At 42.4% G+C, this 13886-nt stretch overlaps 1 protein-coding gene across 1 annotated transcript; it reads left to right on the top strand.

Moving 5' to 3' along the window:
• The first annotated feature begins 11173 nt into the window (after window positions 1–11173).
• Window positions 11174–11895, top strand: LOC131998722 (transcription factor BTF3-like). The gene has a single exon (XM_059371196.1). The coding sequence runs from the start codon at window positions 11174–11176 to the stop codon at window positions 11660–11662; it is 489 nt and encodes a 162-aa protein (XP_059227179.1). The 3' UTR covers window positions 11663–11895.
• The last annotated feature ends 1991 nt before the right edge of the window (window positions 11896–13886 follow it).

Below are 13886 nucleotides of genomic sequence, written 5' to 3'. Positions count from 1 at the left end.
CTGCATCTATTATCTATTGCCATATTCTTTTAAAATGCACACTGTTGTCTCATGGGTTCTGTGGGTCAGGAACCCCAGAGTGGCTTAGCTGGGTCCCCTGGCTCAGGGTCCCTCACAGGCTGCAGTCACAGTGGGAAGATGACCCCTTCTAGGCTCACACACAGGGTGTTGGCAGGGTTCGGTTCCTTGAGGGCTGCTGGACTGAAGGCCTCAGCTCCTCGCTGTTGACTGGAGGCCTCCCTCCCTTAGTTACTTGCTGTGTGGGCCTCTCCATAGGGCAGCTCACGCCACGGCAGCTGGCTTTCCTCAGAGCTAGCAAGCAAGACAGCCGAAAGGGGGAGTGAGAGAGAAGCCAGAAAGTCTTTGAAACCTGCTCTCAAATGTGCCACGCGGTCACCCTTGCTCATCTATCAGCATGCTATCAGTTAAAAGTGAATCACCTGGTCCAGCCCATACCCAAGGGCAGGGGATCACCCAAAGGCCCAAATGCCAGGACTTGGGACTCACTGGAAACCAGTTTAGAAGCTGCCTACCCTGGTGTCTGTGGACATGGTCCAGCAGATGCACTCAGGTCAGGCTTTAGATTGACTCCTTCCTACCCTCACTCTCTGAACAGTAGCCCCCTCAGCCCTGGATGGTGCATGGGTGTGCTAGCAGGACCTGTTCTGGAGGAGATGGGCTTTTGTTCTTGCTGAAACAGCACTGTCGTTTCACCCTGTAATATTCCCTGATAACCTCTGCTTCATCCTAATAGAGTGATACCATGGAAAAACACACACACACTGAGAGTGAGCAGACACACACACAAATGACAAATGTTCCCTTTTTTTTTTTTTTTTTTTTTTTTTAATGTAGACTGAGTAACATCCTTGAAGAATTGACCTCATGGGTGCCTGGGTGGCTCAGCTGGTTAAGGGACTGCCTTTGGCTCAGGTCATAATCCTGGAGTCCCCAGATCGAGCTCCACATCGGGCTCCCTGCTCAGCAGGGAGCCTGCTTCTCCCTCTGACCCTCCCCCCATCATGCTCACTCTCTCTCATTCTCTTTCTCAAATAAATAAATAAAATCTTAAAAAAAAAAAAAGAATTAACCTCATAAAAGTGGCAAAAAAGAAAAGTCCCTTTAAATATGAGACAAGAGGGACGCCTGGGTGGCTCAGTGGGTTAAAGCCTCTGCCTTCGGCTCGGGTCATGATCCCAGGTCCTGGGATCGAGCCCCGCATCGGGCTCTCTGCTCAGTGGGGAGCTTGCTTCCTCCTCTCTCTCTGCCTGCCTCTCTGCCTACTTGTGATCTCTGTCTGTCAAATAAATAAATAAAATCTTAAAAAAAAAATTTAAATATCAGACAAGAGACCTGAGTTCAAGAGTTGCCTTCCACAGGGATTCATCATATGACCTTTGGCACATTACTTAACCTTTCCTCACCTACCAAAAGAAAAAAAGAGAAAGAAAAAGACACCTATCCAGCTCCTTTCCTAAAAGAATTCTCACAAGCCCTCCTTCAGGGGTCTGTCATACTGTAACTTATAAGAAATATGTATTTGGGCATTCAGATGACCAAAATTTATTTCTCATCCACAGTTTCTTGCTCCACAGCTGCCAAAACCCTTGGAATTTCCTAAGTTTTAAGGGTGGTAAAGGCATCTCTTGTTATGTTAGTGAGGTGACTTTTGGACCCCACCTAAAGATTCAGAGGGAACTTTAAGTCCCCCCTCTCTACCCACCCCACCTCCTGCCCTGGCCCCGGGAAGGGGAGAGGGTCTGGAGGTTGACTCAATTGTCAATGGCCAATGAATTAATCAGTCATGACTATGTAGTAAAGCCTCCATAAATCCCCAAGAAGAAGGAGTTTGGAGGGTTTCCAGGTGGATGAACACATCCTGCCCTTTCCCTGTATTGTCCTATGCATCTCTTCCATCTGGCTGTCCCTGAGTATATATCCTTTTATAATAAATTAGTAATCTAGGAAGGAAAATGTTTCTCTGAGTTTTGTGAGCCACTGTAGCAAATTAATCAAACCTGAGGAAAGGGTCTTGGGAATCTGAGTTATAACCAGTCGGTTGGCAGCACGGGTGACAACCTTGGCTTGTGACTAGCATCTGAAGTAGGGGGTGGGGGAGCAGAGCAGTCTTGCAGGCCTGAGCCCTCAAACTAGGGCTTCTGATGCTATCTCTGGGTAAATACTGTCAGAGTTGAACTGAATTATAGGATACCCAACTGGTGTTGGAGAATTGCGGGGTATAGGAAATCTTGCCCTCCAAACACTGGAAATCAGTCTCAGAACACCAAAGAGGACACAACACCAGTAGAGGTCATTTGCCCAATTTTCACGCAGTCCAGGACTCCCGGAAACCCTGTCAACCAATTACTCTGTCAGTGCGTTCAAATTCCCACAGTAGCCAAAAGTGATCTTTTTCCCTTCATGGCTATGATTTTAATTCACTGATGATTAAACTGAAGCATTAAGCCATTCAATACCTTGTAGGACCACATAGTAGCAGAGGCCAAGCTACCAATAACCCCAAAAACTGGGCTGTGAAGTGTCAAACCTCTTATAAAATGACAATTAGGGACAAGGAATTCCAAATGTGCATATAGAGCAATTTCATTATTAATGAATATTCTGAAATGAAAGCAGACTTCTAAAGAAATTGGTTCTATTTTAAAAATAATCCATCGGGGGTGCCTGGGTGTCTCCCCCAGTTAAGTGTCCGCCTTCCAAGGTCCTGGATTGAGTCCCACGTTGGGAGTGGAGGGGGTCCTTGTTCAGCAGGAAGCCTGTTTCTCTCTGCCTGCTGTTCCCCTCTACTTGTGCACATGCGCTCTCTCTCTCTCTCTCTCTCTGACAAATAAATAAAATCTTTTAAAACATAAATAAATAAAAATAAAATATCATGTACAACCATCACCATACCATTTAGCTTGTGTGTGTGAAAGTTAATAAAGGGAAACCCCACTACAATGGAGTCAGGAGGTCCTGTGGGGAGCTCTCACGCTCTTACCACTTGTCCTCAGTTGCAAATCTAATAGGAAGACACAGACTTTGCACATGGATACTGCTTTACTCTCCCAGTAGAGAAGAAAGATTTTTTTCTATGCACACCCCCTGTCCCCAGCAGTAACCAGCCAACTCAGCCACAAGACTTCCAGCTCCCAGTTTATTCCAATGGACTTCTTGTTTATAGCAGCCTTCCCAACTTCCCACTCTCCTTTGTTCTTCGAATTGCCTATGGTTTTGCCTGTCCTGGATTTCAATTCTCTGCTATTCCCAACTAAACCTATCTTTTGTGGGTAAAATAACCAGAAGTTGGTTAGGGTATTTTTGAGAATTTATTTATTTCTTCCAGGAAGAAAGAGAGAGAGAGTGCACACCCATGTGCTCGGGCATGTAGATGGAGGGGTAGAGGGTGAGGGAGAGGGAAGGAAGACATCTCCAGCAAAATCCCTGCCGAGTGCTGCGCCAGACACAGGGCTCCATCTCATGACCCTGAGACCATGAACTGAGACCAAGAGTTGGACGATTCACCTCCTGAGCCACCCAGGCGTTCCTGGAAGTCCTATTTTTAAGGTTAACATCCCTCAGTGGCCTGTATGGTGATGCAGGGAGAATGCGCAGCAACTCTGAGACTGGTGAGCAAACAGAGGCTAGTACCCACAGGGCCCATTGGGCTCACTGCGTTCTCGCCAACCCTGGGGTCTGAGGGTAAGTTTTCTACTGGATTTTGAGTTCCACACTTTTGTGTTTGAGCTCTTCAGCCTTCATTCAGGATCTGTTTTAAGGCCTTGGTTTTTTGTTTTTCTCAGAGAGAAAAACAGCCTTCAGTCCAGCCTTCAGTCCAGCTCCTTTTCAGAATCCAACTGTTCCTGACAGAAATATGCAGGCCTAGGGGTGCCTGGGTTAAGTGACTGACTCTTGGTTTCGCCTCAGGTCGTGATCTCCGAGTTGTGAGATTGAGCCCAGCATTGGGCTCTGTGCCGAGCACATCGAAGATCCTTTCTCTTCACCTCTTCCCACCATAAATAAATAAATATTGAAAGAAAGAAAGGAGGGGGGGAAAGAGGGAAGGAAAGAAAGAAAGTAAGAAAGAGAGAGAGAGAAAATAAATGTGAAGGCCCTCAAGTCTGAGTCTGTTTTGGAACTGGACTGTTCTATTGAACGGTGCTGACCCTCAGTCTGACTTCTTTTTGGAACCAGACTATTCCTGTTGGAACTATGCCAGTTTGAGTTCTGCTGGCCTTTGGTCTAACTCCCTTTTGAGACTGGACTCTTCCTTTGGAACTTTGCCAGCCTTCAGTCTGACCCCTCTGGACCCAGGCCATACCTATTGGAACTATGTTGGCCTTTGGTCTGATTCCTTCTGGAACCAGGCTGTTCCTGAAAAACCTCTAAGCAACAGGATCCGTTATGAAAGTGCTTTGAGAGTGCACCTCCCTACTGGGCCTCTAGCTGCTTTTATGTTTAAAATCTACAGCCCCTCCACATGCACACTTACAAATAAATGGACTGCCTTAGCCAAAAGTAAGTCAAAACTTCAAATGGCCATTTTCTGTGGAACTTTCAATCTCCCCAAACTTGTTTTACTCAAAATTAAAAGCCATGACTCCTTAAAAAGGAAAAAAAAATAATTACTGAATGAGGTATTTATTTTAGAAGGTACCTTGAGGTTTCCAGATGGTTTCAGAATTCTAGATTTGTGTCTTTGCAAAGTACTATGTCTAAATTAACTAATGTGGGGGCGCCTGGGTGGCTCAGTCATTAAGCATCTGCCTTCAGCTAGGGTCGTGATCCCAGGGTCCTGGGATCAGCCCTGCATCGGGCTCCCTGCTCAGCAAGAGGTCTGATTCTCCCACTCCCTCTGCTCTGTTCCCTCTCTTGCTGTGTCTCTCTCTGTCAAATAAATAATCTAAAAATAATAAAATAAATTAACTAATGTAAGTAACGAAAAATGTCAAAATGTCTCCTGAGGCTTCTTTTTCCCCTCCCCCATCTTCTCTGTCTATAGACAAGCAGTGGCCTCCTGGTACTCAGGGCCCACCCCTGGGACCATTTTCCACTATTCTTTCTTCTGACCTTTCCTTTTACTCCAAATCCTTCCCCAAGTCTTCGTCTCTCGAATCTATTAAAACCTGCCACTTTAAAGTTAAGTCTTCTGAGTGTCTAAAGAAACCTCAAGTTTCTTATGTTCCCCAGACTAAGGTCAAATTATGAGCCATAGTTAAAGTGTTCCCCGAAGTGACTGAGCTAAGTTTGCTGAAGAATTTAACATAGTTACTCAAACTTACCAATCTGGTTTCTCAGGTTCATATCAATAAGTCCACATGCTTATGGGTGAGGACCAGGCCAAACATTGGGTGAAACTAGCAAGAAGGAAACATCCCAAAAGGAATTTACAGAAACAGAGCCCTAACTTTAAGAACAATGTTAGAAAACACACTGGAAATCTCAACCAAGCAATAATAACAGCTTTTCCTAAGCCTGCTGATTGGAACAAAATTCAGGCTTGCACACGAAAGCCTGATGAGTCTGTTCATGATGATTACAATCAACTCCAAATTGTCTTTAAAGAATATTCTGGTCTTCCTTGAATATTGAATCCACCTGGTAGCACAGGACTCTGTGTTTATTAACAGGCCGAACATGTATCTTTGTCTTTTAGTTAAAAGAACTGGGATACAATGGGAAATTATGTCCACTCCAAATTTAATTCATTAAAACCAGTTCAATTGCTTCCTAGATGAGTCACCTAGAGGAAAGACTGCTAAAATCTTCGATGTTCAAACGCCAGCAAATGAAGGCCCCTAAACAAAATCAGAAACCTAGTTTCTGCTATTATTGCAACGAACCACATTGGCGGGGGGGAGGCAGAAATTTAAGCATTCCGGGTGCCTTCAGCCCTCCAGCCAACTTTCCCAGTGTCCTCCTAATTCCCAATGACAGGGCTTCAAGGAACTACAGGGGCTCTTCCAGATCCTCCCTCTTAATTGGCTCAGACAAACCACATTCCAGATTGGGAATGAATCTCTCTCCATCCTTGTTGACAAGGGACATATGTGCACTCTCAGTATTTAACCTCCTGCTGTAAAGCAATTCCTTGGTCAGAGTACAAAAACAGTTTGAACAATAGTGAGGAAGTCTTCAAGTAACCTCAACAGATTCCTGTCTCTAAGCCTATTCTATTTTGTCTAGCCCTTTGTCTAGTGTGTATTTTTGTGAGAAATACACACACTTTCTCCTTAGTTCCTCTGCCCTATTCATTTATTGGGCCAAGATTTCATAGTAAAGTATCATGCTGGAACTTCTCTCAAAGGGCGGAAGCAATTCTAGAATTTGAAAGTAGTAACAAAATAGCCCACAAGGGGAAATAAATGACCTTCAGCCTCTTTTCTGTGCTCTAACTCTGATGACACTGGGGGTACTGATCATTTATTCCTACTGGTTCAGCTACCATCCTCTTTATGGGCAAAATCCTCAGTTGATATTGGCAGAATTCACAAGACACCTACCATCAAGATTCAAATAGATCTCTCAAAACCTCTTCCCGTAATTAATCAATGCCCTATAAGTAAAGAAGGTCATAAGAGAAGACTGCAAGGCTCAGGGCCTTATTATCCCCTATACTAATCTCTATAACACCCGTATTTTACCTGTGCAGAAACCCAATGGCCATGGATGGACCCCTTAGCAATAAATAACGTTATCCCTGGGCATCCCTGTTATTTCTAGCCCTCATATGCTACAGACATCCACTCCCACTGATGGCAAATTTTTCACCATAATTAATCAATGCAGCGCATTCTTAGGATTTCAATTGATAAGGATAGCTGGTATCTTTTTGCTTTCCCTTGGGAAGAATGGTAATACATATGGACAGTAAGGCCCCAGGGCTATAGGGAGAGTCCTTCTTACTTTTCACAAACCCTAAAGGCTGACTTGGATGGTAAAAGTTTTCTGCAGGCTCTACCCTTTTAAAATATGTAGATGAGGGCGCCTGGGTGGCTCAGTGGATTGGGCCCCTCGCTGCCTTCAGCTCAGGTCATGATCTCAGGGTCCTAGGATCGAGTCCCACATCGGGCTCTCTGCTCAGCGGGCAGCCTGCTTCCCTCTCTCTCTCTGCCTGCCTCTCTGCCTACTTGTGATCTCTGTCAAATAAATAAATAAAATATTCAAAAAAATAAAAATAAAAATAAAATATGTAGATGATTTCCTTCTCTGCTCCCCTTCATAAACCTCTTCACAGAAAGACAGCATCTATCTGTTAAAACTTTTGGCCCTAGAGGACATAAAACCTCCAGAGAAAAACTGTGGTTTTCTCAAACTCAGGTTCAACACTTAGGGCACCTGATCTCTGAACATAGACTGGATTTAGATCCAGGTGGGCTTCATGAAATCCCGACTTTCCAAAACCTAAAACTAAGCACCAATTATGAGGCCTCCTTGGACTGACTGGCTACTGTCAAAATTGTTTCCAAATTTCTCTCTTGTGACTCAACCTTTATATATCTCAAAATAAAACAAATAAACAAACAACAAAAACAAAAACAAAACAAAACTTTGTTGTTTTGGAAAGAAGAGGATAATCTAGCCTTGGGGACTTTTAAGAAAAGCCTAACAAAGCCCCTTGCCCTTAGACATTCTAGTTCTCAATTTCCCTTTTCCCTTTTTTTATGTAACGGGAAGGAAATGCCCTTGAAGTGTTCACCCCAAAATAGGGAAACCATCTTTGGCCAATAGGGCATTCTAGCCAGCAACCAGACCCTGTAGCATGGGAATACCCCTTTGCCTCAGAGCCCTTCCTGCCACTGTTCTAGTAGTTAAGACCACTGAAGAAATAACCATGGGCTCCACTTTAACCACCCTTGTGCCCCACGCAATAGAAGCCCTCATAAATTCTCATCACACTCAACACTTTATAGTCAGTTGCCCCACATTCTATGAAATCCTTCTGTTAACTCCTCATATAACTCTTTCTCATTGCAATAACCTTAGCCCTGCCACCCTTCTCCCCTCCTTCATCGATGAAACCCCTCATAACTGCTTAAAATGGATAGATCACCTTTCAAACTCCTTGTGACAATTTACAGGAAATGCCTCTAAACAATGCAGATTTGTCATGATTTACTGACAGTTCTTATTTAAAGGATAAATGTGGTAAATATCAGGCTGGGTATGTTCCTGCAACTCTCTGAAGTCACTAGGACAGCACCTTTACCTTTGGCTGCTTTAGCCCAACAGGCTGAGTTCTATGCCCTTCCTCAGGCTTGAACCTTAGCTATGTAAAACCCCAAACACATGGATAGTCTGTGTGCCTTTGAGGTAGCACCTTATTATTTTTCTTTTTTATTTTTTTTTTTTTTCAGGAAAGCACCTTATTGATATTTCTGCCAAAACTGCTGCTCTCAGAAGACTGATGTACAAACTTCTGTCATGGTTCCAAAGGGATGTTCTCCCAAATAAAAATTTGGAAAAATTGATCAGAGATGCCCAACAATTGGCCCCAGAAAAGGAGAAACAATATTGGAAATCTAGTAATTGTTGGTTGGATAAAAAAGAGAGAACTAAATAACAAGACAGCCCTACCAAAAATTCTAAAATTCCCCCTACTAACAACTGTAAATTCATTAAACCATTGGTCTACTAACAAAATGATAGATAGCATTCATGAACCAGTATTGATGGGGAAAGATTAATAAGGCTGCAAAAAGTGCTTACTTCACTTGTCTCACCTCTCCAAAGTATAATCAAAGAAACCTGTTAACCTGTTTGTATAAATGGATTTAATACAATTTCACCCTTTGGCAAAATAGCTGGACTATAGCTCTCTCTCCTAGACAAGACACTGCTTCTTCTGTTGGAAAAGATTATCCCCACCTGGAGGACCCGTCTCAAACCTCATAGAAATTAGGGAACCCATTCTACCAGTCAGGTCCTTTGACAACTCTGTGCTCTTTGGCCAGTTCTGTGATACTCTCATTGTGTATCATCCTCAATCCTCAGGGTTAATCAAATGCAGTAACAGCACTGTTGAGACTCAACTGGCAGAAAAGGTCCTTCCTGGCACTAAACCACTAAATATATATAAAGAACCTGACTGTTGATCAGCAATACTTTCAAAGGAAAACCTTGATCAAAAGGGGAAAATGTGAAAATTAATAAAGGGCAGCCTTAATAAACTGGAGTCAGGAAGTTTGGCAGAGGGAGCTCTCATGCTCTACCAGTTGTCTTTAACTACATATCTAACATGAAGACACAGACTTTGCATATGGATACTTGCTTTACTATTCCAGTAAGAGGAAGAAAGGATTTTCTCTTGCCCCTGCAACAGCCTGACCAATGACAGACAGTCACAATTCAGCCAATGAAAAGCCACTATACTACTAGCTTCCAGTTTACTCCAATGGGCTTTTTCTTTAGACAGCCTTCCCAACTTCCCACTTTCCTTTATAGAGGTTCCTCCCCTGTGTTCTCTGGACTTGCCTTTTGTTTTTTCAATAACTTCCTTGGCCCAGATTAAAAATTATCCGCTATTCCCAAATAAATCCCTCTTTTGCTGGTAAAACAACTGGAAGCTTTGTTTTTAAGGTTAACAGATGTGACTTTGAATAAATTACTTAACCTTCTTGAACTCAGTTTGTTCATGGTAAAATGTGGGAAAGAATGGCAATTTGCTGTTGGAGTATTAAATTAGATTGAATATCTAAGGTGTCTCTCATGATACATGCTAAAACATGGTATCTGAATTTATAGTTTATTTTATAATTATATTTTTATTATAATTATTAGTTCTCTTCACTGGCTCATAAAGAAAAATCCATGTAGTCTGTTTGAGTGGTGGAATTAAATTTGGGGCCATAACAGACAGATGACAATTTCTCTACTCAGATGAACATCTATCTGTTCATCTTTGAAGGGCCAAAGAGTGAACCGGGAAACATCTGGGGTTGGTCCCCAGGAGCTTCCAAGGGCTAAGGACTCTAGGACCCCATTAAGGGTTTTCCCTGCTAGTCAAAAGTAGAACATTCATATGAAACCTTTCATAAGCTCAAATGCCATAAAGTGAAGAAATAATTATCATTAGTTTATATGGAAAAATTTATGAGCATTCCCAGACCCAAAAAGTAAATTCTCATAGGCTTTTCTTTTTGTTAACATTTTATTTATTTATTTGACAGACAGAAATCACAAGTAGGTGGAGAGGCAGGCACAGAGAGAGGAGGAAGCAGGCTCCCCGCCGAGCAGAGAGCCCAATGCAGGGCTCGATCCCAGAACCCTAGGATCATGACCCTAGCCGAAGGCAGAGGCTTTAACCCACTGAGCCACCCAGGCGCCCCTCTCCCCAGGCGCCCATCTCATAGGCTTTTCTGATACCTTAGAACCCATCTTGCTAATGGATACACAAAACAAATGGAGATAAAGTACAGATGCTCCCAGACACAATTCCAAGCTATAATGGCTTGATGTTGAGATGTTGAGCTTTCAAAAGGCAGGGAATACCAAACAGGGTGTTGTTTTAGAAACTAGACAAGGATGCTCACTCTCACCACTCTTTTTCAACATAGTATTAGAAGTCCTACCAACAGCAATCAGACAACAAAGAGAAATAAAAGGTATCCAAATTGGCAATGAAGAAGTCAAACTCTCTCTCTTCACAGATGACATGATTCTTTATATGGAAAACCCAAAAGACTCCACCCCAAACTACTAGAACTCATACAGCAATTCAGCAACATGGCAGGATACAAAGTCAATGTACAGAAATCAGTGGCTTTCTTATACACTAACAATGAAAATACAGAAAGGGAAATTAGAGAATCAATTCCATTTACTATAGCACCAAGAACCATAAGATACCTGCGAATCAATCTAACCAAAGAGGTAAAGGATCTGTATTCAAGGAACTACAGAACACTCATGAAAGAAATTGAAGAAGACACAAAAAGATGGAAGACCATTCCATGTTCTTGGATTGGAAAAATAAATATTGTTAAAATGTCTATACTGCCTAGAGCAATCTATACTTTTAATGCCATTCTGATCAAAATTACACCGGTGGGCCTTCCTCTAGCTGCCATCTTGCGACCCCGCGTGCGTGCACCTAATCTCAGCTGGTCCGCCCGAGACCCCCTGAGCGCCAACCCTGGTCCCCCCGGCACGGTCCCATTTCCATTCCAACAAGATGAAAGAAACTATCATGAACCAGGAGAAACTCGCTAAACTGCAAGCACAAGTGCACATTGGTGGGAAAGGAACTCCTCGCCGAAAGAAGAAGGTGGTTCATAGAACAGCTACAGCAGATGATAAAAAACTTCAGTTCTCCTTAAAGGAGTTAGGGGTAAACAATATCTCTGGTATTGAAGAAGTAAATATGTTCACAAACCAAGGAACAGTGATCCACTTTAACAACCCCAAAGTTCAGGCATCGCTGGCAGCAAACACTTTCACCATTACAGGCCATGCTGAGACAAAGCAGTTGACAGAAATGCTACCCAGTATCTTAAACCAACTTGGTGCAGACAGTCTGACTAGTTTAAGAAGACTGGCTGAAGCTCTGCCCAAACAATCTGTGGATGGAAAAGCACCACTTGCTACCGGAGAGGAGGATGATGATGAAGTTCCAGATCTTGTGGAGAATTTTGATGAAGCTTCCAAGAATGAAGCAAACTGAATTGAGTCAAATTCTGAAGAAGATAAAACTTAAAGAAGTTACTGGGAGCTGCTATTTTATATTATGACTGCTTTTTAAAGTTTTGTTCATGGATCTGATAAAATCTAGATCTCTAATATTTTTAAGCCCAAGCTCCTTGGACACTGCAGCTCTTTTCAGTTTTTGCTTATACACAATTCACTCTTTGCAGCTTATTAAGCTGAAGAAGCCTGGGAATAAAGTTTGAAACAAGATTAATAAAGTTCTTTGCCTAGGAAAAAAAAAAAAATTCCACCGGTATTCTTCAAAGAGCTGAAGCAAATAATCCAAAAATTTGTATGGAACCAGAAGAGACCCCGAATCGCTAAAGAAATGTTGAAAAACAAAAATAAAACTGGGGGCATCACGCTACCTGATTTCAAGCTTTACTACAAAGCTGTGATCACCAAGACAACATGGTACTGGCATAAAAACAGACACATACACCAGTGGAATAGAGTAGAGAGCCCACATATGGACTCTCAACTCTATCGGCAAATAATCTTCGACAAAACAGGAAAAAATATACAGTGGAAAAAAGACAGTCTCTTCAATAAATGGTGCTGGGAAAACTGGGCAGCTATATGTAGAAGAATGAAACTCGACCATTCTCTTACACCGTACACAAAGATAAACTCAAAATGGATAAAAGATCTCAAAGTGAGACAGGAATCCATCAGAATCCTAGAGGAGAACATAGGCAGTAATCTCTTCGATATCAGCCACAGCAACTTCTTTCAAGATATGTCTCAAAGGCAAAAGAAACAAAAGCGAAGATGAACTTTTGGGACTTCATCAAAATCAAAAGCTTCTGCACAGCAAAGGAAACAGTCAAGAAAACAAAGAGGCAACCCACGGAATGGGAGAAGATATTTGCAAATGACAGTACAGACAAAAGGTTGATATCCAGGATCTATAAAGAACTCCTCAAACTCAACACACACAAAACAGATTATCATATCAAAAAATGGGCAGAAGATATGAACAGACAGTTCTCCAATGAAGACATACAAATGGCTATCAGATACATGAAAAAATGTTCATCATCACTAGCCCTCAGGGAGATTCAAATTAAAACCATATTGAGATATCACCTTACACCAGTTAGAATGGCCAAAATTAATAAGACAGGAAACAACATGCGTTGGAAGGGATGTGGAGAAAGGGGAACCCTCTTCCTCTGTTGGTGGGAATGCAAGTTGGTGCAGCCTCTTTGGAGAACAGTGTGGAGATTCCTCAAGAAATTAAAAACAGAACTTCCCTATGACCCTGCCATTGCACTACTGGATATTTACCCCAAAGATACAGATGTAGTGAAAAGAAGGGCCATCTGTACCCCAATGCTCATAGCAGCAATGTCCACGGTCGCCAAACTGTGGAAAGAACCAAGATGCCCTTCAACGGACGAATGGGTATGGAAGATGTAGTCCATATACACTACGGAGTATTATGCCTCCATCAGAAAGGATGCATACCCAACTTTTGTAGCAACATGGACGGGTCTGGAAGAGATTATGCTGAGCGAAATAAGTCAAGCAGAGAGAGTCAATTATCATACAGTTTCACTTATTTGTGGAGCATAACAAATAGCATGGAGGACATGGGGAGTTAGAGAGGAGAAGGGAGTTGGGGGAAATTGGAAGGGGAGGTGAACCATGAGAGACTATGGACTCTGAAAAACAATCTGAGGGTTTTGAAGGGGTGGAGGATGGGAGGTTGGGGTACAAGGTGGTGGGTATTATAGAGGGCAGGGATTGCATGGAGCACTGGGTGTGGTGCAAAAATAATGAATACTGCTATGCTGAAAATAAATAAAAAATAAATTTAAAAGGAAAAGAAACTAGAATTCCCCCTCCCTTAGCATAGGCAATCTTGAAACCCTTTCTATTTCTCTAAATTCTGTACATCCTCTCTTTTCTTGTCACCAAACTCCCAGGTGCATATTTTATGTTTTCTCAGGCAACTGAATATAATTCCACTCAGCACTTGATAATTCAATTTTTCTCTTAATCTTTATAGGTAATACTTAGAATATATTTCCAAGTCTTCCACATTCCTTTTATTTTATAGCAAGGAACGTTCTGACAGTGAATGTATGAGCTGCGTGCATAGCCGAGCCCTGTACAACGTATTCAACGAGTGTTGGCATCAGTGTGGCTGGACCAATAAGAGCTAGCTAATATTTATTGAGAACTAATTCTGTGCC

The sequence above is a fragment of the Mustela nigripes genome, chromosome 13 (genome assembly GCF_022355385.1).
Source record: "Mustela nigripes isolate SB6536 chromosome 13, MUSNIG.SB6536, whole genome shotgun sequence".
Lineage (NCBI taxonomy): Eukaryota > Metazoa > Chordata > Mammalia > Carnivora > Mustelidae > Mustela > Mustela nigripes.
The sequence above is the reverse complement of the archived record's forward strand: the minus strand, read 5'-3'. Positions and strand labels throughout refer to the sequence as shown.